Here is a 20,918-nt window from a genome sequence, read left to right as displayed (position 1 = left end):
CAGATGAAAGTGGTGGCACCAAGAAATTAGACTATGATCAATGGTCATAAATAAGGTGAAGGGAATCAAAGCAAAAAGGTCAACAAGAAGTTGTTGAATGCAATTTAACCAAGCAAGATAATCAAGCACCGTGAAGGATGATGGGTCAGTTGAAATTAGGGTTAATAGGACACCCAATGAGTATTTGGACATGATTAGGGTTTAGGTACATATTGGTCAAATATGGATCGCCAAATTAGGGTTTTACCTCCTCAACTAGCCATAGTTGACACACTATCTACAGGTGTATTATCCAGGCATCAAGAGCTATTTCCAAGTTAGGGTTGGATTAAGTTGCTGAGGAACCCTAGTTTCCACTGGTGTAAACACAAAGCCATGAATCCAAGGCACATGTCTTCTTGTGTTGAACCATGTTTATGTAGATGAAATGAATGCCTATGATGATATGTAAATGACTAGGATTAGTGACCCATGATCATTGTGAAGGGTAGGGTGAATTTTGGGGTATGACAAGCATGAGGTGAACGTCATAATTCCTCTTTTTAATCTCCCAGAACCGGTTGTGATTGCATATGATGGTCAGAAGACCGTTGTTTCTCCATTGGTTATTCGTTTGACGGGTCCTACGCCTTACAAGTCTGATAAAGTTGTGCCTTACAAGTACAATGCTACTATGGTAGAAGACAGCAAAGAAGTGCACATTCCTACTTTTTTGTCCGTTGTGAATATTGCCAATGTAACTGGTGTGACCCGAAGTGGTCGGGTATTTGTTGTTGCAGCTCCTAAGAGGACTGAAAATGTAGTGATAGAGAAATCAAGTTCAGAGAAAACTCCTGTTTTACAAGCCGGCCAATCCAGTATTATGAATCAGAATATTGATCAAGATGAGGTGTTGAAATTGATCAAGAAGAGTGATTTTAATATGGTGGACCAGTTGTTGCACACTCCATCCAAGATATATGTGTTATCCCTTCTAATGAGTTCGGAAGCACAACGAGAAGATTTTCAGAAGGTTCTAGAGCAGGCCTATGTGGACCATAACGTGACACTTGATCAATTTGATGGCATTGTGGCTAATATTACCGCATGTAACAATTTGAGCTTCAGTGATGAAGAGCTTCCCGAGCAGGGGAGGAATCATAATTTGGCCCTGCATATCTCTTTGAATTGTCAAGAAGATGCTTTGTCCAATGTGTTCGTGGATACTGGATCATCTTTGAATGTTCTTCCTAAGTCTACGATGTCTAAACTTGCTTACCAAGGTGCTCCGATGAGATTCAGTGGAGTTATTGTCAAGGCCTTTGATGGCTCGAGGAAGACTGTAATTGAGGAGATTGATCTCCCGATAAAGATAGGTTTGTGCTTATTTCAAAATACCTTTCAAGTGATGGATATTCATCCTTCCTATAATTATCTCTTAGGACATTCCTGGATTCATGAGGTTGGGGTAGTTACATCAACTATACACCAAAAGTTGAATTTTGTGAAGAATGGGAAATTAATGATCGTGGGTGGCGAGCATGCCATGTTGGTGAGTCACCTTTCTTCATTTTCATACATTGATGCTAACGAAGCTGAAGGAACATCATTTCAAGCTCCTTATATTGATAATATTGCTGTTAAGAATGGTGAATCCATGTCATCCTTAAAAGATGCCTAGTTTGTGGTGGAGAATGGTCAATCTACTAGATGGGGATAGATTGTTGAGCTTGTTGAGAACAAGAACATAGTTGGTTTGGGTTTTTCACCTGGTGAAACCTAAAGAGATTTGAAGCAATTTAAGAAGTGTTTCACAGCGCTGGCTTTATTCATTCTAAGGACCAATCTGATGCCGCAATCTTGGAAGACGACGAAGAGCAACAAGTGACAAACTTTGTGACACATGGATCGGTGTGCCAGAATTGGATTGTTGTTAATGTTCCTTTTGTTATTCACTTGTCGAAGTAATATGTTTGTGTTTGTTATTTTCAAAATTCTTTCATTATGCCCATGGTGAAAGTAAATCTATGTGGGCTTTGTTTCAAATTTCATTATCATTAATAAAATGTTATTTCGTTTATCTATATTGTGTTTTTCCTTTTTGCTTATTCTGGAAAAATGGTAACATAAAAAATAAAATAATAATCACTTTTATATCTGCATCACAATGTGAGTTTATTTTTTTATGTTTTAAAATCAAGCATAAAATCATTGTGTAGATTAATTGTTAATCCCACTGAAGATAATGACCCTAAGCCTTCTCCCAACTTTGAATTTCCTTTGTTCGAAATGGAAGAATAGGATGATGAAGAGATTACTGATGAGATTTCTCGGTTGCTTGAGCACGAAGAGAATACCATTCAGCCTCATAAAGAGCCATTGGAAGTGATTAATCTAGGTTCCGAAGATAACAAGAAAGAAGTCAAGATTGGGGCACTACTTTGTCCAGATGTTAAGAATAGGATGGTAGAGCTTCTTAGAGATTATATGGATGTGTTTGCATAGTCTTATCAAGATATGCCAAGTCTTGATATTGATATTGTGGAGCATAGGTTGCCGTTGAAGCCAGAATGTCCGTTGGTTAAGTAGAAGTTGAGAAGAACTCACCTTGATATGGATGTCAAGATTAAAGAGGAGGTTCAGAAGAATATTGATATTGGTTTCCTTGTTAGTGCTGAATACCCTCAATGGGTGGCTTACATTGTACCCGTTCCAAAGAAAGATGGTAAAGTTCGGATGTGTGTTGATTATAAGGACTTGAATAAAGCTAGTCTGAAAGATGATTTTCCCCTGCCACACATTGATATTTTGGTAGATAATATGACTAAGTTCAACGTCTTCTCCTTTATGGATGAGTTCTCTGGTTATAATCAGATCAAGATGCCACCTGAAGACATGGAAAAAAACAACATTTATCACACCTTGGGGAACATTCTGCTATAGAGTGATGCCTTTCAGTTTGAATAATGCTGGTGCAACGTAACAAAGAGCCATGACTATTCTTTTCCATGACACAATGCATAAAGAGATAGAAGTCTATGTTGATTATATGATTGCTAAATTGAAGACTGAAGAAGATCATGTTATGTATTTGTTGAAGTTGTTTCGGCGATTGAGAAAGTTTAAACTTCGGTTGAATCCTAATAAATGTACTTTCGGTGTCCATTCAGGAAAGCTATTGGGTTTCATTATTAGCCAGAAAGGTATTGAAGTAGATCCTGATAAAGTCAGATCTATTCAAGAAATGCTTGCGCCGAAGATAGAAAATCAAGTCAGAGGTTTCCTCAGGCGTCTAAATTATATATCCAGGTTCATATCTCACATGACTGCCACGTGTGGAACAGTATTCAAGCTTCTCTGCAAAGATCAAGGTTGTGTTTGGATAGAGGAATTCCAGAAAGCTTTTAATAGCATCAAGGAGTATCTGCTTGAGCCTCCTATCATGTCTCCTCCAGTGGAAGGAAGACCATTGATTATGTATTTGACTGTATTAGAAGAGTCCATGGGTTATTTTCTTGGACAGCAAAATGAAACTGCTAGAAAAGAGTAACTGCGGACACAATATTGGCCATCCACTGCGGATACTCAGCATTAACAAGGAAACCAACATTAATTTTCTTCTGCACTTCTTCTTTGGTTTTCACTGCCATATCAGGATGGGTTCTTCTAAGCTTCTGCTTGACTGGTGGGCATTCTGGCTTCAATGGCAATCTATGCTCCACAATCTCAGAATCTAAACCAGGCATGTCTTGATAGGACCAAGCAAACACATTTAAATACTGTCGAAGAAGATCAATCAACCCCTTCTTAACCTCTGGACATAGTTGAGACCCAGTCTTGACTTCCTTCACATCATCTTCGGAACCCAAGTTGACTAACTCAATATGCTCTTCAAACGACTGAATGGCTTTTTCCTCGTGCTTAAGCAGGCGAGACAATTCATCAGACACTTCTTCATCACTTTCTTCCTCGGCCTTAAACACAAGGAACTCAAAGTTTGGAAAAGGAGTAGGATCATTGTATTCAATGGGTTTAGAAACCAACCTGCATAATGATTTGATATTTTGATTTTAGAGAAGTGAATTGTGACCAAATATTATGCAGATGGACAATTATTGTTTATTTATTTATGTTTTTTGTGATTACCATTTTCAGAAAGGAAAAAAGTAAAAATAAAAACATCATAGATGTGGATGAATAGAATTGTATTTTATTGATGATCAAATTAAAAGATGCCAAACAATGTTCACTTCTCCCTTAGGCATAGGAGAAGGATTTTCAAAAAACAATAAAAGCAATTACTTAGAATGATGAACAATAATAGGAACATCGACAGCGGTCCAATTGTTGCAAGCTTTTCTATGCGTCACAAAATTGGCGTAATCTTCACCTTCATCTCCCTCGATCACGGCAGATGAGTGTTGTTCATTACCATGAATGAACCCTCTGCTAAGGAAGCTGGGTTGCACATCTTAAACTGACGACCCTTGCTGAAAACCTAAACCGGCTTCGCTCTTGTTTTCGGCGACCTCTACCATCCGACCCCACTTATCAGAATCACCGTCTTCAACAACTTTCTGCGCGTCTTTAAAAGAGGACATGGGTGCCTCAACTCTCTTTTCTTCAGTAATATATAGAGCTTGGAATGGAGTTCCAATCTCATCCTCAGCTTCAACATATGAGAAAGACGACAGAAGGCTCACCAACAGAGCCTTCTCTCCACCAAAGATAACGAGCTTTCCATTCTTCATAAATTTCAACTTCTGATGCAGAGTGGATGTAACACCTCCCACTTCATGTATCCATGGCCTTCCCAATAAGCAGTTATAGGTCGGTTGGATATCCATTACTTGGAGAGTAATTTGTAAATCACTCGAACATATCTTCACTAGAAGGTTCACCTCACCAATAACAGTCTTGCGAGAACCATCAAAAGCTTTGACAATCACGCCACTGTATCTCATCGGAGCTCCTTGATACGATAGTTTGGAAAGAGTTGACTTTGGGAGTACATTCAAAGAAGAGTCGGTATCAACCAACAAATTTGACAACGCATCCTCCTTATAATTCATCAATATATGCATTGCCAGATTGTGGTTTCTACCTTCCTCGGGAAGTTCTTCATCACAAAAGCTCAAGTTGTTGTAGGAAGTGATGTTATCCACAATATGATCAAATTGATCCACTGTTACATCATGCTCGACATAGGCTTTCTCCAATACCTTTTACAATGCTTCTCATTGCGCTTTAGAATTCATGAGCAGAGACAATACTGAAATTTTGGAAGGAGTTTGGAGCAGCTGCTCCACCATATTAAATTCGCTTTTCTTTATCAAACGGAGTACCTCATCATCATCATTAGCCTTCAAACTGCTGGAATCATCAGACTGACATCTTGGAGCGCTAACCGGATTCACCACAGGCACATCTACCTTCTTACTGACACCCTTTACATCCTTCGGGAACACAGGCCCAAAAACACGACCACTACGGGTCACCTTCATTACATCAGCAATACTCATAACAGAATTGGTCGTAGGCAATGGAACCTCTTGACCATTCTCTAAGATAGTCACATTATATTGATACGGAACAACTCTATCTGATGCGTACGGGACTGGACCCGCTAACCGTATTACCAACAACGATACCGATATGTTGACGTTGTAACTGTTGCTGCTATCAAACTAAATTACCACCCTCTTTGGTGTTTTGAACACTGGTACTATTACATTGATATCATCTATATCCCTTGATTGTTAAATCTGAATCACATTCTCATGCATCAACCTTTGGATATCTCTCTTGACAACCGAACACCCACGGGGGCTCACATTGTAGATTGCATAACTATTGTGATCATGCTCGCAATCAATAATAGTGCACAAGGTCTTATGCATCTCAACCAAAGATCGACGAATACGTCGCACATCAAACACCTGGAAACTCCCTGGACAGCCATCTACCATGTTGACAGAGGAATTACCATGAGCAGGCAATGGGTTTGCCTTAACATTCGGCGCACGGTCCTCAAAGGACACCATCCCACTCTTTACTAGCTTCTGGACCTCGTATTTCAGCGAGTAGCAATTCTCAATATCATGGCCAGGAGCCCCTTGGTGAAAGGCACAATGAAGCTTTGGCTTATACCACCATGGAAGTGGTTCTGAAATTTGCGGCGGATTTCTTGGTTGGAGAAGGTTCTTGAGAACCAAAGATGGGTACAATTCATCATAAGACATAGGAATCGGGTCGAAAGAGACCTTCTTCCTCTCAAAGTTCTATTGTTGTTGATTATTGTTGGTGTTGTTGTTGTTGTTTGTTCTTTGTTGTGGTTGTTGTTGACGTTGTTGTTGAACTAACATAGATTGATTATTGGAAAATACTGGAATAACAGATGATACTTGATAATGGTGTTGACGGGGTTGCGGGCTTCTTCTGACATGAGGCCTCCTCTGCCTCCCAACTGATACTACACTGGCTTTAACTTCCTTCTCCTTAGCGAAATTATTACCATACCTCTATCTTGAAGATACCTCTTCCTTATATAAACGTCCCTCACGAGCACCTTCTTCTAATCTCATCCCCATGTTTACCATTTCGGTAAAGTCACTGGGGCACTAGCAATCATTCGCTCTTAGTAAAACAAGCTCAGGTCTTGAGAAAAATCTTGGTCATCTCCTTTTCTTCCAATGGAGGGGTAATTTAAGCAGCTAGCTCTCTCCATCTCTGGGCATATTCCTTAAACGTCTCCTTGTCCTTTTGAGACATTGACCGAAGTTGGTCCCTATCTGGCGCCATATCCACATTATACTTGTACTATTTCACAAAGGCCTCACCCAAATCATTAAATGTGCAAACATTCGCACTATCCAAACCCATGTACCACCTCAGAGCGGCACCAGTCAGACTATCTTGAAAGTAATGAATCATTAACTGATCATTATCCGTTTGCATCAACATCTTTCTAGAATACATGATGAGATGGCTGAGCGGGCAAGTGTTTCCCTTATACTTTTCAAAGTCAGGGACTTTGAACTTCATCGGGATTTTAACATTGGGAACAAAGCAAAGTTTTGCAGCACTCTTACCAAACAAATCTTTTCCCCTCAAGGTTTTCAACTCCTTTCGCAAATCAAGGAATTGGTCTTTCATTTCATCCATCTTCAAATAAACATCCGGACCCTTAGACGGCTCGGAATGGTAGGTGGTGTCCTCAACACGAGGTAGGGTGTGAACAACTAGAGGCGGAACAGACATGACCGATCTAGATGCCGGCATGGAAGCAAAAGTAGGCGCAAACCCTTCAGGCACAAAGTTGGGCGGCATTCCCCACAGGAATCTGGCAGGCATGGTAGGAGCAAACTGAGTGGCAGGCACGGTAGAAGTAACAACCACTGAAATGACAGTCCTCTAAGGAGGAGGAGTTGCAGGTGTTGGAGAAGATTGACTTTGAGCAACTAACACTGACTCCATCATGGCAGTCAAGCGGGAAATCTCGTCCTTCAGTTCTTTGTTCTCTTGTTCCAAGTGTTCCATGATTCTCAGATGATTGACGCGAGTATTGTATCAATGAGTCAGCTTGGCTGAAGCACAGAAGAATAACTAATAAGACATTTGGCGGAAGAAAACATGTTATGCAAATGATGCATGAAATTCAATGCTTTGATTGTTTTTATTTTCAAGGAATATACTATTTTATTTACAAATATCTAATAATAACTATAACAATTTGATTGACCATAAAATCTCTTTTATTCATATAATTTTGGAAGGATTACACTGAGTACATTTTCATAAACCCAAAAATACAAAATACAAGAGAAAAGGAAACTAATCATCCAAAGGATCCCGTAACAACAATGTCAAATGATCTGGCGGCAGGCGCGTACTTCCTTCGGATGCGTCGAATCTCGAACTCAAAGGATGTCTTCATCTGAGCCTTCTCGAGGACAAGTTGGTCAACAATCTTCTTCCAAGCAACGGAAGGTTGAGGCATACTAGAGGAAGATGGACCCTTCGACTCTCTCTGTCTCTTCACTACTCGGTCTTCAAGAACCTTAATAAGTGCATCCTTGTCCTTAAACTCAAGCTACAACTCCTCATGCTTTCGGCTCAAAGCATGGAATTTCTCTTCCCATATATCATTCTCTTGCTTCATCTTGGCGAATGCGTCTTCCAACTCCTCTACATCTTGGTTAGGGAGAGTTGATGGCTCAGCCACAACCATAGACATAGGTCTCTCACAAGCATAAGGCATCTTTAACTCCAAAGCTCTCTTCTTCACCCAAGTAGTGTAAGCTTCCAAAGCTACACAATTGCACGGACCAAGCTCGGATCTTCCTTTCCTATGCACATTATGCCAAGCATGTATCATCTTCTGCTTCAAATGTTGGGAATCTTTACCCTCTTGATATAAAAGATCTTCTAACTGAGTGTTATTAGGTTTGTCTCTCAAGGGGAACACAAGTTGACGATGAGCCAAAGCAGGGTTGTAGTTGATTCCTCCTTGTGTACCAATGAGAGGCACATTAGAGAATTCACCATAACAATCAATAATATCCAAGCTACTCAATGAAGAATCATACCAAACTATATCATCATTAGCGAGAGACATAAGTCTTTGATACAACCGTATACATTGTTTGTTCTCCACAAAAGCATGCGTCTGAGGCAAGTGCGAAATAAACCACTTGTATAGAAGAGGAATGCAACATACAATAGTTACACCACCTTTAGAATTCCTTAGATGCAAAGAGAAATACATATCACCCAACAAAGTAGGCACAGGATTTCCAATCAAGAAGATTCTAATGGTGTTAACATCAACAAAACCATCAATGTTAGGGAACAAAGCCAACCCATAGATGAGCAACACAAAGATAACTTCAAAATCAACCATACTATCGGCTTGAGCAAAGGCAGTAGCTTCCTTGATGAGGAACACAGAAGTCAACCCAAACATTCCTCCTTTCTTCACCCAATGAGCCTTAATCTCAGACTTCTTAAGATGAAGAGCTTCAGCTATAATATGAGATTTGGGAATCTCTTCCAATCCACTAAATGGTACCTTGTCAAATACGGGTATACCCAAGAGATGGGCATACTCCTCCAACGTAGGCATAAGCTGATAATCGAGAAAAATGAAGCAAAGGTAGAGAGGGTCATAAAACTGAACCAATACACTCAAGAGTCCTTCAACTACATCAATAGATAACACAGATAGAAGCTTCCCATAACGTTTTTTGAAGTCCAGGGGATCTAATACAAAGGATGATAGCTTCCTTAACTCTTTCAAGTCTGGGCATCTGAAATTGTCCTTCTTAGTGTTCCTTCATCCATAATCCATGGTCTGAAAACATTTGCAAATAAAACCTCAGTTCCTTGAAGTTATTTTTGGTGTGATGAATGTTATGATGCACATGAATGCATGAATGCAACAATCACAAATAGGGGATCACACACAAGCCAAACAAACAAAGGTCAAGGGATGAATCAAGTCATTATCAAGATCAATCATCCATTTTGGTGGATTATGGTTTTCACCTTATCAACACCCAAGTTCGATTGATATTGACAAGACTTGATTGGATTAACTAAGAATCAAGGGTTTGTTGTGAGTCACGAGCATGGAGTCAGGTTAAGAACCATCCCAAAGGAGTGTACTAAGGATACAAAACTTGTAGATCATGCTCTAGAAAGTTCCCAGAGTCTTAATTCCATCTATCGGATATTACAGGTTAGGATGACTGACTCATCAACCCATAATATTCTCAAGAGAAACTCGTTTGAGTGTAGTATCGCGTAACAACTATTATCAAGTCTACACCTGAACAGTCTTCGCACAGCGTCCTAAATTGGACAAGTTTGGTTAAATGTTCTACGGTCCTCAGCTTCTCGGACCCCAAATCAGAGAAAGTAATGCCTAACCACAAATAACTTTTGTGACATCAATAGCTCCAAAAGGGTCTCCACTAAGTAGATGGGTCTCAAGACAACTTGTTAAGGAGTACTCCACACAAGTCGAACATGACTATACCATCCTCCTATCTTAATTGCACTCAAGTTTGAGTTAGAACTTATCTCACCAATCAGAGATCACCAAGCGCAACAAGCAGATTATATCATACAAACAAATATACATACATCAAATATACAATTATATACACACACAAAAAGTAGGCTAAACCCACTGGAAACTACTCCCCAGCAGAGTCGCCACTTAATTTTTGTAGCGGTAAATTCATGACCATCAAGCTATGGATAAGCTTGACGTCAACGAAACCATAGTTGCCACCGCGCTTTTATTGTTTCCAAGGGAAAAGGGAAAAAGTACGAACAAAACCCAAAGATAAGAAGTTTTCAAATCAAAACTAATAAAATGCAAGAGATTACAGGTAAGGGGGTTGGTTACACAGAGGGAAGGTATTAGCACTCAAAGTGTCCTAGGTACTCCTAGGGAGCCCTTTTTGTGTGTACATGTGTTTTGGTATGAAAAGATGTTTGCAATAAATAGAGTGTGGGGATGAGAAAAGAATTCATTAATTATATTTTTGTGTTTGACAAGACCTTCAGACTTATGCCTACGTACCAACATAAAATGAGGGATCAAAACCTCATAGTTTGTGGTAACAATTTCAAAGTAAGTGAGTTGCTTTTAACAAAAGTTTAAGTTTGAAAGAGGCACAAAGGGCCTGAAAGAGTTTGGATGAATGTTAGTTCTTTTTGTCCTTTGAAATTTTAAGTCAAGTATGGTTAAGTTCATTTATAAGTTTGATCAAGAAAAAGAGTTTGAAAATTAAATGACATAAGGCCAAAGTTTCTAATTTGCAATAAATCCATAGTTTAGAAATCACAAGCAAAGAAGATTTTGAAGGGGGGAGATTTGAAATTTAAGAAGTGGGAGGAGATGAAGAGACTAACCTTAAGCAAAAATTAAAAGTTAATTGAAAAGATCTGACCAATGGGATGCAATCCAATAGACAAGAATGTCATATAGAAACCCAATTTTTCCTTGGACTTTGGAATCAAGCAATATCAATACACACAATAGAAAGGTGAAGAGAAAGGAATCAAATAAAGATAGCCACATCCAAGCTTAACAACTCCATGATCTTCTTCATAATCTCCCATGTATCAGATGGCATACTCCATGAATGGCTCAGAATAAGGCATTAGACACAGGTTCAAAATAACAATTGCATCAAGACCATGTAGCAAATGAACTCAAAAGGGATCTCAATACTTGCTTAAGATGAAAGTTCAATTCTTAATGATTGGCTCCAGAATAGTTGGCATTGGCCAAGTCCTTTTGCATAGGGAATGTTGCCTAATTCTAAGTCAAATGTCTCAGATTAAATCCAACAGTCCACACAAACATTTTTTAAGGGTTTTTTGTTGTTATTGTGTACATTAAGGTCAAAAAGACCACAAACACAAACAAAATACACAAACAAGTATATACAATCACAACATAATCACAAGATATGGCTCAAGTGAGCAAAGTGAAAATGACATTAAAGTAAACAAGTTAAATGGTATGAATAATGGCAAATGACAAAGACTTGAATTTAAAGTGCATAAAGTAAATGACTTGAAATCAAAAGTTGGTCAAATGTTAGTTGATTAGAAGTTAGTATTGCTTTTGCTTTTTCATTGTTTAAGTCATTCTTTGGAGAACACTCAACCCTCTATTCACAAGCATGGATCCTTGAACCAAGACATCTTCCAAAGGAAGGGAAAAAGGTCAAGTTTCCATACAATACCATGAAAGAGGGGAGACTTACAATCTCACTTACTAGAATGTTATGCTTTTGGTCAAAATTTAGCGCTATGTTAAGCAATCGTAATTGCACTTATGTAGAAGTCACAACTATTAGAGGTCGGGCAATAGGAATTTTAGTGTTAATGCATGTTAGAGATATGGTATTATGAATCATACTCCTAAAACATACCACACTTAAAAGAAAATGGCAAGAGGGTGGACCTAATCTCATCCATACTTATGTTGATTTTGCAATCAATTAGCCTTAGGATAGAGATATCATAGGTCAATAAAATGGATGGGATAGAATGGGATTGAAGATGAAGAGGGAGGGGAAATGAGACAAACACAAATTGGTCATAGGAGGACTTTTATCAAATTAAAATCATTCATTCATTTTGGGAGATGTAATGTACATTTCATCAATCCCCTAAATCCAATGATTTTAATCCAAGAAATTCAAATCAACCTTGACCAAGGCCCAAACAACATAGTCAAACTCAACAAGTCAACATAAATGGCTCAACATAATTTATTTACAATTAAACAATTAAAAATCAATTAAAAATGCATTAAATTAAATTATGGTTGATCAAAATCCTAAAACCTCTTCAAAACACCAAACAAATAGCCAAGAGATTTATCATAGGTCAAACAAGGTCAAAGGACCTTGGAGAAAAAATTTCATAATTTTTGGAAACTTAAAAGTATTTTTAAACAATTAAAAATATGCACAAAAACAATTAAATCATGAAAAATATTAATATCGATCCAAAAAATAATTTTAATTCAGAAAATGAAAGATAGAAATATTTGAAAAAATTTGGTGAAAGTCCCATATTTTTTGTATCAATATTAAAATTAATATGAATTAATGAAAATAAGTCAATTAAAATGAAAATCAAAAAATGCTAAAAAAACGTGGATCACTTGATCTCCCTCATTAATTGAGGTGGAAGATCAAGTGGATCAGAGTGCACTATCCATGGTGAGCCTTAGTCAATGTTCTACAGTCGTGGTAATCAATTTGGTCGCTCAAAATTAAAACAAAATGGAACGATCATGTGGTCTCGAGACATGCCAACACATCGCCGGAGCCAGAGCTCCGATCTTCTTCTCCGGTGGACCTCACCGGACTGGTCCACCTTCAACCATCACCAAAATAAAAAAGAAAGGCATGAATTTAAAGTAAAAATGCTCAGGAACTCGAATCTGGCCTCAATTTCACCTAACTCCAAGTATATAGATAGATACAGGGAGTTGAATTTTGAGGATCATGATCTGAGTTACTTCGATTTGGCCTTTAAGCAACTAAATTTTGTTGCCTACATTGGTAGGATTTCAGAAACCAAAAATCAATAAGAATAGTGGAGAATTAAATGAGAATCAAAGAGATGAAAAATTCAGAAATTCACCTTCACTACAGGTTGAGATGGACACGATCTTGCTCTCAATTGTGCTTGGCCTTGCTGTGGATGCTTGATGGATTGGAAATGGATCAAGGAAGAAGAAGGACTCTTGGAGTTTTAATTTCAAAACAGTGGGAGATTTCAAACTCGATTTTCAATGAAAATCACCAAGCTTATCCTTTGAACGTGGAGGTTTAGGGTTGTAGCTTCAAAGTTGGCACGCAAGCGTCCTTAATTCTGATTAATTTTGAGGTGGAAGTTTGGATCATTTGAAGCTTGGATCATGATTAATTTTGAGGTGGAAGTTTGGAAAATCAAACATATAAAAAATTCTAAGTATCAAGCCATATGTTCACTTCTTCCACCTTGAGTAACTTTTTCTATGGACTTCAAATGAGAAAAGTGTAGGAGAATTGCGGTCCAAAACGCAGCGGAAACTAAAATTTTCTCCTTTAGAGATCCTTACGAATGGTCATGATCAGTGATAGAATATTTACCTCTTGTGACGGTTGAAACCTTTGGTGCAGATCTCTTGTGACGATCAAAACCTTTGATGCAAATCCACGGAGCGATCACGAACGTTGAACGATGACAATGTCTCTACTCAGTCCACACGAACGAATTCCTTCAATCTCAGTGCTAGCTGGTACGAATGAAGGCTTTGAGTGAGAGAGAGAGAGAGAGAGAAAACGAAAATAATGCAACCGCAATGAATGCTTTTGCACAAGGGTTCTATTTATAGAACCACTTGTGTGGGCTTCAAGCTAAAAAGCCCACTTAAGTGTATTTTGGCCCATATCTTATAATATGCCCAAAATCACTTAAGCCCATGGTACCTTACCATATTTCGTATTCTACTCAAGTACACCGTACCTTACGATGTTCTATAATTCACTTAAGGGCACCGTACCTTACGGTATTCCTTAGTTACTCTATCTCTCATCAATCCGTCCTTTATGTGTGACCCTGTAGGTTTTCGTGACGTTGGCAATTATATTAAATCACGCATTTAACATAATAAACAGTGAGCGGTATCTAGCAACACATCACTGCTACCCAAGACACGAAAATGTCATGTGATCTGACAATTCCTTCTGTGATAATACTTATGTGTATAATTACCCTTTTGCCCTTATGTCTATATTGAACACAAGGCATAGACCGTGTCATCCTTGTCCAGTTCAATATTGGGCCCATAGACATTTATCCTGTTATGCAGGATTGGCAAATTCCATCTAGGTCACTCATGTCCCTCAGCATGCTTCGTGGAGTACCCATCAACAGTCTTTATGGTTATCCAGTTACGGACAATGTTGGATCAGCAATAAAGCACTCGACTCTACATCTAGGGTCCATAGTGGTTTCAGGTCGAAGAGTGGTATACACCATTATCACCATGAGAATAACTTATGACACTTTTCATAACTTTCTATATAGTATTCTCATAGCGGGTCAATCCGGTATAAATATTACTCTTAATATTCATACCTATGTTTAAGACTTGATAACTCCTTATCCATGATCCATGAGATGTGATCATCAGTCTATATACATAATAGTCTTAATGCTTTAATGTCATCCCACTTCACAATAAAGCTCGACTACGGATACTTTAAGAATAGTGTCCTTATGTTTAATGTGTTCTCATGATTAAGTCACACTTAATACATTAAACGGACTAGCTATTCTAGGGACTTTATTAAACAAACGTAATAAAGAAAAAAAAGCCTTTTATTATTAATAAATAATTCGATACAAGTACCAAAAGTATTGGCCTCTAGGGCTTACACCAACAAAAAGTTCCTTCATCAAAGTTGTATCCATATCAAAGTCCTTCAAATTGGTCACAAATTTGACCTTATTTGGATTTATCATGAAGGGTTTATGCATTTTAGAAGTTGAGGAAAATCACTTGTTCAGTGGTATTGGCCCAAAATGACCTATAATGTTTCCTCATATCCCATGCATTTAAAAGTTGAATTTGCACTTCCTCCAAACATAAAAGTTGAAGTAGACATATTTAATGTGATCATGAAACTTTAATGGCTTTCATATATTAAAAATTGAGCAAGTTATGGTCTTGGGAAGTTGACCTCCAAATTAGGGTTTATAAAAAATGACTTATAATCTTTCACCATAAAAAATGACTTCCCAACCAAAAATAGCTCTTGACCTCAACATGAAAGTTTTTTGGAATGTCATTTAGAGTAACTTGGATTTTGAAATCATTTTTATATAACCAAAAGTGTACGCGATAGGGTCTAGGGAACCCCAGTTTTGACCAGTTGAATTCCTCTGGTCAACCACCATGAACCAACTTGCTAGCTTGACATTCTCTTGACTTTTGGGACTCATGGAGGATCATATATGTATAAGATGATGTAATGAGAAGTATCCCTTTAAATATTTGATCAAATGGTGAAGAAACTTGTTGAAGAAGTTACATAAGATACCCAGATGAATTAGGGTTTCCAAGGCAAATCAACTCCAAACTCTTGATGATTTCTTGATCAAAATAACATGTGAAGATCATGGGGATTCATATATGATACTTATAGCCATAGTAAAACATTTCTTGATTGAGCTCCTTGCATTGAGGGTCTTGAACCCTAGATATGAGCTTGATAGATCAAAGGTGAGCATACACACTACCTACAAAAGAGTTAAGCTATACAATGACATATTTTTGGTATTTTGGTTAGTAAATAAAGAAAAAATGAAGTATGATACAATCAAATGTGCTTGGTGATCTCTCCCAATGCAAACCCAGTGAATGAGGGGTGAGGAGGATGCCAAGGTGTGATCGCAATGCTAATGCATATGATGAAAGTAGCATGAGGGACCTTAGGGTCAAAATTGGGGTCTTACAAAGAGAAACTTTGGTATGGTTTTGCTCAAATGCGTGGATAGACACAAAGCAGATTTGTTAATGCAAGAAGTTCATGAAGGATCTTTTGGTACTCATGCCAATGGACATTCCATGTCTAAAAAGATGTTAAAGGCAGGTTACTATTGATTGGCATTAGAATCCGATTGCTGTAAATATGTGAAGAAGTGTAATAAATGTCAAATTTATGCTGATAAGATTCATGTGCCTCAGACACTTCTCAATGTTATTTCATCCCCATGGCTTTTCTCTATGTGGAGAATTGATATGATTGGTATGATTGAAGCCAAAGCTTCAAACAAACATTGTTTCATCCTGGAAGCTATCGATTACTTCATCAAATGTGTTTAAGCAGCATCTTATGCTAATATGACCAAGCAGGTTGTGGTCTGATTTATCAAGAATCAGATTATTTGTCGATACGGTGTTCCAAGTAAGATCATTACTCATAATAGGTCAAGCTTGAATAACAAAATGATGAAAGAGCTTTGTGATAACTTCAAGATTAAACATCATAACCCTTCTCCTTATAGGCCCAGGATGAACGAGGTTGTTAAAGCTGCAAATAAAAACATTAAGAAGATTATCCAGAAGATGGTTGTGATGTATAAGGATTGTCATGAGATGCTCTCGTTTTCTTTGCATGGATATCGTGCGTCTGTCTGCACTTCAACAGGGGTAGCCCATTTATCTCTTGTGTATGGCATAGAAGCAGTACTTCCTATGGAGGTTAAGATCCCATCAATATGAGTCCTCATGGATTGTCTGAGGTTGAATGGTGTTAGAGCAGATATGATCAGTTGAATTTGATGGAAGAGAAAAGGATGACGGCCTTGTGTCATGGCCAGTTATATAAAAAGAGAATGAAGAAAGACTTTGATAAGAAGGTTCAACCTCGTGTATTCAGAGAAGGTGACCTCGTGCTCAAGAAGATCTTGTCTTTCAACATTGATTCTAGGGGCAAGTGGACTCCTAATTACGAATGCCCATATGTTGTTAAGAGAGCTTTCTCTGGTGGTGCATTGATTCTTACAAATATGGGTGGTGAGGAGCTCCCTCATCCCGTGAATGCCGATGTAGTCAAAAAATACTTCTCCTAGAAAAGTAAAAGAACAACTCGCTAAGTTGAAAACCTAAAAAGGTGGCTTAGGAAAAAATGAGTGTCTCGATGGATTGAAAACCCGAAAGGGCGGTCCAGGAAAAAGTTAGAGACATAAACAGAAAATAATCATCCCGGTAGATTGACCCTGAAAAGGCAATCTAGGAAAAAGTTAGGGAATATGGAAAGTAACTGCATCAGGCCAGACTTGATCGTTTGAAGCAATAGTGTCTATCACAGGTTCCTATTTCGTCGTCCTCGACCAAAGTCCAGAGCATAATGGAATTCATAGTTTTTAGGGAAAATAGTGGTCATTGTATTTCAATGTAGCCCTTTATATGTATTTACCATTTTCCAACTTTGTAACGATCCATGGAGTCCCGCCATTTGCGGACTACCATTCTATCAATAAAATCTGAGCCTTTTGCCCATTTGTTTGATACTCTTATTTTGTTTCAGTTTACGAAATTTCATTTATTTTTTTGATGATAATTTTTTAAGCAAAAATATTGAAAAAAACATATTTTTGAAAGTTTACAAAAAAATATGTATTCTCCCTGACTTGTGAATACAAAAGAGGAATGTTAATGGCAATCCCAAGGATGGTAAGATCCTGAAAATTAGAATTCAATGACTTCCCCCGGCTGGATTTTCTTTTATAACAGTCTCCCCAGCATCATATTGCAAGAGTGGTAGAATCCCTAAGGAATCTCTGCCACCATCTCTATCTTGTTGAGATTAGTCGAGTATCTGTTTATACTGTGTTATCAGTCTCGCGCCTTTGTGTTTGGTTTGTCAGCATAATCATACGCATATGCATAGCATCATCATGTTTATTTGAGCATTTTTTCATTTTTGCAATGATTCCGCACCATTCTCTGGAACTTTTCTCCATGTAGAGTATGTGTGTCCTCTCTCCAAAAGAGCGTTGGCCTTAAGCAGAAAGAGTATATCCTTTCTAATTCCTCACTGAGTCTGATCCCCATGGAAGATTTTGTTTCATTTTTTACCTCCAGTTCATTATCTAGTTGGATCAATCTCTAATTGATTTCATGCCCTCATTGGATTTAGTCCTCTTTGACCGCTTCTCTCATGTTCATTCCTGGGTTGAATTTTGATCCGCTTTGATTGGTTACCTTTGTTAAGTTACCACTTGGCTGGAAGTTGGTAATCATTATGCTTTGAGCTTATTACCTTTGTTAAGTTATCACTTGGCTGATAGTAGGTAATATTCCTTTTACCTTTGATTGGTTACCTTTGTTAAGTTACCACTTGGCTGGTAGTTGGTAATCATTCTGCTTTGAGCTTATTACCTTTGTTAAGCTATCACTCAGTTGATAATAGGTAATATTCCTTTTACCTTTGATTGGTTACCTTTGTTAAGTTACCACTTGGCGGGTAGTTGGTAATCAAATTGCTTTGAGCTTATTACCTTTGTTAAGCTATCACTTGGTTGATAGTTAGGTAATATTTCTCTCCTATTGGAGTCAGGGTTTTCCCCCTTTTAATGTTAAGTTTTCCCTGGTGAAGTCTTGCTTTGATAAGTCTTCCCCATGGGATCTTTAGCTCATTTTCTAACCATGCATTGGTTATTCTCGAGTTCTTATTTTTCCCCATGTGGAAATTTGTTTGTCCTCAGCCGAGTACCGCTTCGGAATCTGTCATTCCCTTGCGGAATTTCAGTCTCCTCTTTTTTCTAGAAGCTCTTTGTCTCTCATGGTGTTATATTCCCCACAGAGGTCCTGGTTTGCATTCATATCATATCATAAACATCTTGCGGTATCTTATGGCCAAAAATTGGGTCTTTAATATTTAAGTCTCTCCAATCTTGTCGAGACGAAGATTTCAACCTTCATATCTCCAAATTGAATAAACTTAAATACAGGCATCTGTCATACACTAATTTTTAACCCTAAGATCCCACATCTCATTTTCATTTTTTGCATACAAGCAAGGTCACATATTGTTCCTTCCCCTATCCATTTTTGGTCTTACTTCTTGTAGGGATCACCAAGCACCTCTTTGTTGATTTGTTTTACCTTTGCGTTTGTTTGATTTATTTCTTATCTAACCACTAATCAAAATACCAAAAATATGTATTGTTTCCCTTGAGTTTATTGTGCAAGATAGGGCTCCTCAAAATCAAGAGCATCTCAATGTTTTGCGGCTTACTTCTCAAGGAAATTCAAAAGGTTCATGTGTTTATTTTTGTTCCTTCTTCAACAAGCAACTTCAAGCTTTGAGAAATTTAATCAAGAGGAAATCAAGGAAATCTTATTTTGAGTTCATATGATGACCCATTTACTTTGAAGTGCAAGGAAACTCCAAATACACAAGCTTGTTCCAAGTGGTTTGACATAAAAGTCAACATTTTGAAGTCAAAGTTCCAAGGATCACAACTCATTCAATTCTCAACATTTTGAATGCCCCATTTTGCATATGAATCTTCTCAACATACTCTCCAACTTCTCTTTACATGACAAGAGCCAATTATTCTTTGAGGTTCATCAAAAGTTTGTTAACATTATAGGTTATTTGTGGACTTAGTGAAACTTGACCTATTTTCAAGTGACTGTTCCCCGACTTTCAAGGACCATGACTTTTTCAATTTCCAACATATGAATATGATTCTTTTTGCACAATGTCATTTGTGATTCCATATACAAGTTTTATTCAAGGACCAAGGTCAAGTTATGCTTGGAAGGCCATGGAATTCATTGGAACATTATAAGTCATTTTCAGCCACAAAGCACTCAAATTTTTCTAAGTTACATAACCCGTTTTTCATGCAAACTTCAATATGACATAACTTTGTGCTCAAACATCAAAATGCAACCTTTCTTAGCACATTGTGATCTTGGCCATGATGTTGACACAATGCAAAAAGAATGGGATCAAAAAGCCTTTTGAGTATGATGCCCCATTGAGTTGAACATGGTGACTTGGAACTGAAGAAATCACCATTGCCCGAAATTTGATCATGACTAATCTCAATTCCAAGCCAAATTAGCAAGTGTTTTGGTCCTAAACATGTTTTAGCAAGTCTCTAGAAGTTAATTAACACTTAAAACACATCATTTGGCTGAGTTGTGATGAGTTTCAAGTCACACTTTTCAGACACTTGGATCAAATTCGTTTTGCACGAATACTGCATCATTCCACATGTATTTTGATCCAAATACATTCCCTATAAATAGAGGAAGCTATTGCCTTCATTTGCAAGCTTTTGAGAGCCAAGAAACCCCTGCTGCAACATGAAATTTTTCCAGATAATTCAACTATCGTGTTTTGAGTTTCAGCTTGTTTCAATCCAATTTCTTGATTCCATTAGCTTCATGGGCATCCTTTGAAACGTTTGCAACAATTCCCAAGCTCTGATACCTTATGAAGTTCTCTAACCAGATCGAGCTACATCAACTTCTGATCACCATCTGGACAAGGTAGTTCTGAGCATCATTTGAACTCAAACAAGTTACCACAATGTAGTCCTTCACTCTCCGATGCTTTTCCCTAACTTATCTGGTATTGATTGATCGTGTTCATCATTTAATTTAATTTTTCGTGGATTTCTTGTTTCTGAAACTTCTCTGAAATTCCCTTTGCTCAGTTCACATAAATGAATTTGGAGTATGAGGTTGAATTCAGGATGAGAAGAGGATCACAATGATGGTGGTCTCGTGTCTTAAATTTACCAAACAATGAAATTCTGGTGAGATCTCAACGGAGAAGACGACTGGAGTTTTCCCCAGGTGGTCTGAGTTTGAACTAAACACGTTGGCA

At 37.9% G+C, this 20,918-nt stretch overlaps 1 protein-coding gene across 1 annotated transcript; it reads left to right on the top strand.

The window, feature by feature from the left end:
- Positions 1–222: 222 nt before the first annotated feature.
- LOC127094480 (uncharacterized) lies at positions 223–1,660 on the top strand. The gene is made up of 2 exons (XM_051033308.1): positions 223–283; positions 555–1,660. Exons 1-2 carry the CDS (start codon positions 223–225, stop codon positions 1,658–1,660), a joined length of 1,167 nt encoding a protein of 388 aa, XP_050889265.1.
- Positions 1,661–20,918: the final 19,258 nt, after the last annotated feature.

This window comes from Lathyrus oleraceus, chromosome 6 (assembly GCF_024323335.1).
Source record: "Lathyrus oleraceus cultivar Zhongwan6 chromosome 6, CAAS_Psat_ZW6_1.0, whole genome shotgun sequence".
In the NCBI taxonomy this organism is placed as follows: domain Eukaryota; kingdom Viridiplantae; phylum Streptophyta; class Magnoliopsida; order Fabales; family Fabaceae; genus Lathyrus; species Lathyrus oleraceus.
This window is presented reverse-complemented; position numbering and strand designations above follow the sequence as displayed.

What these genes read in the sequence shown, in the direction of transcription:
- LOC127094480 (XM_051033308.1), top strand. Translation starts at nt 223, where the DNA reads ATGGATCGCCAAATTAGGGTTTTACCTCCTCAACTAGCCATAGTTGAC. An exon ending in AGTTGACACACTATCTACAG is followed by an intron (nt 284 to 554) that starts GTGTATTATCCA and finishes TTAATCTCCCAG; the next exon opens with AACCGGTTGTGATTGCATAT.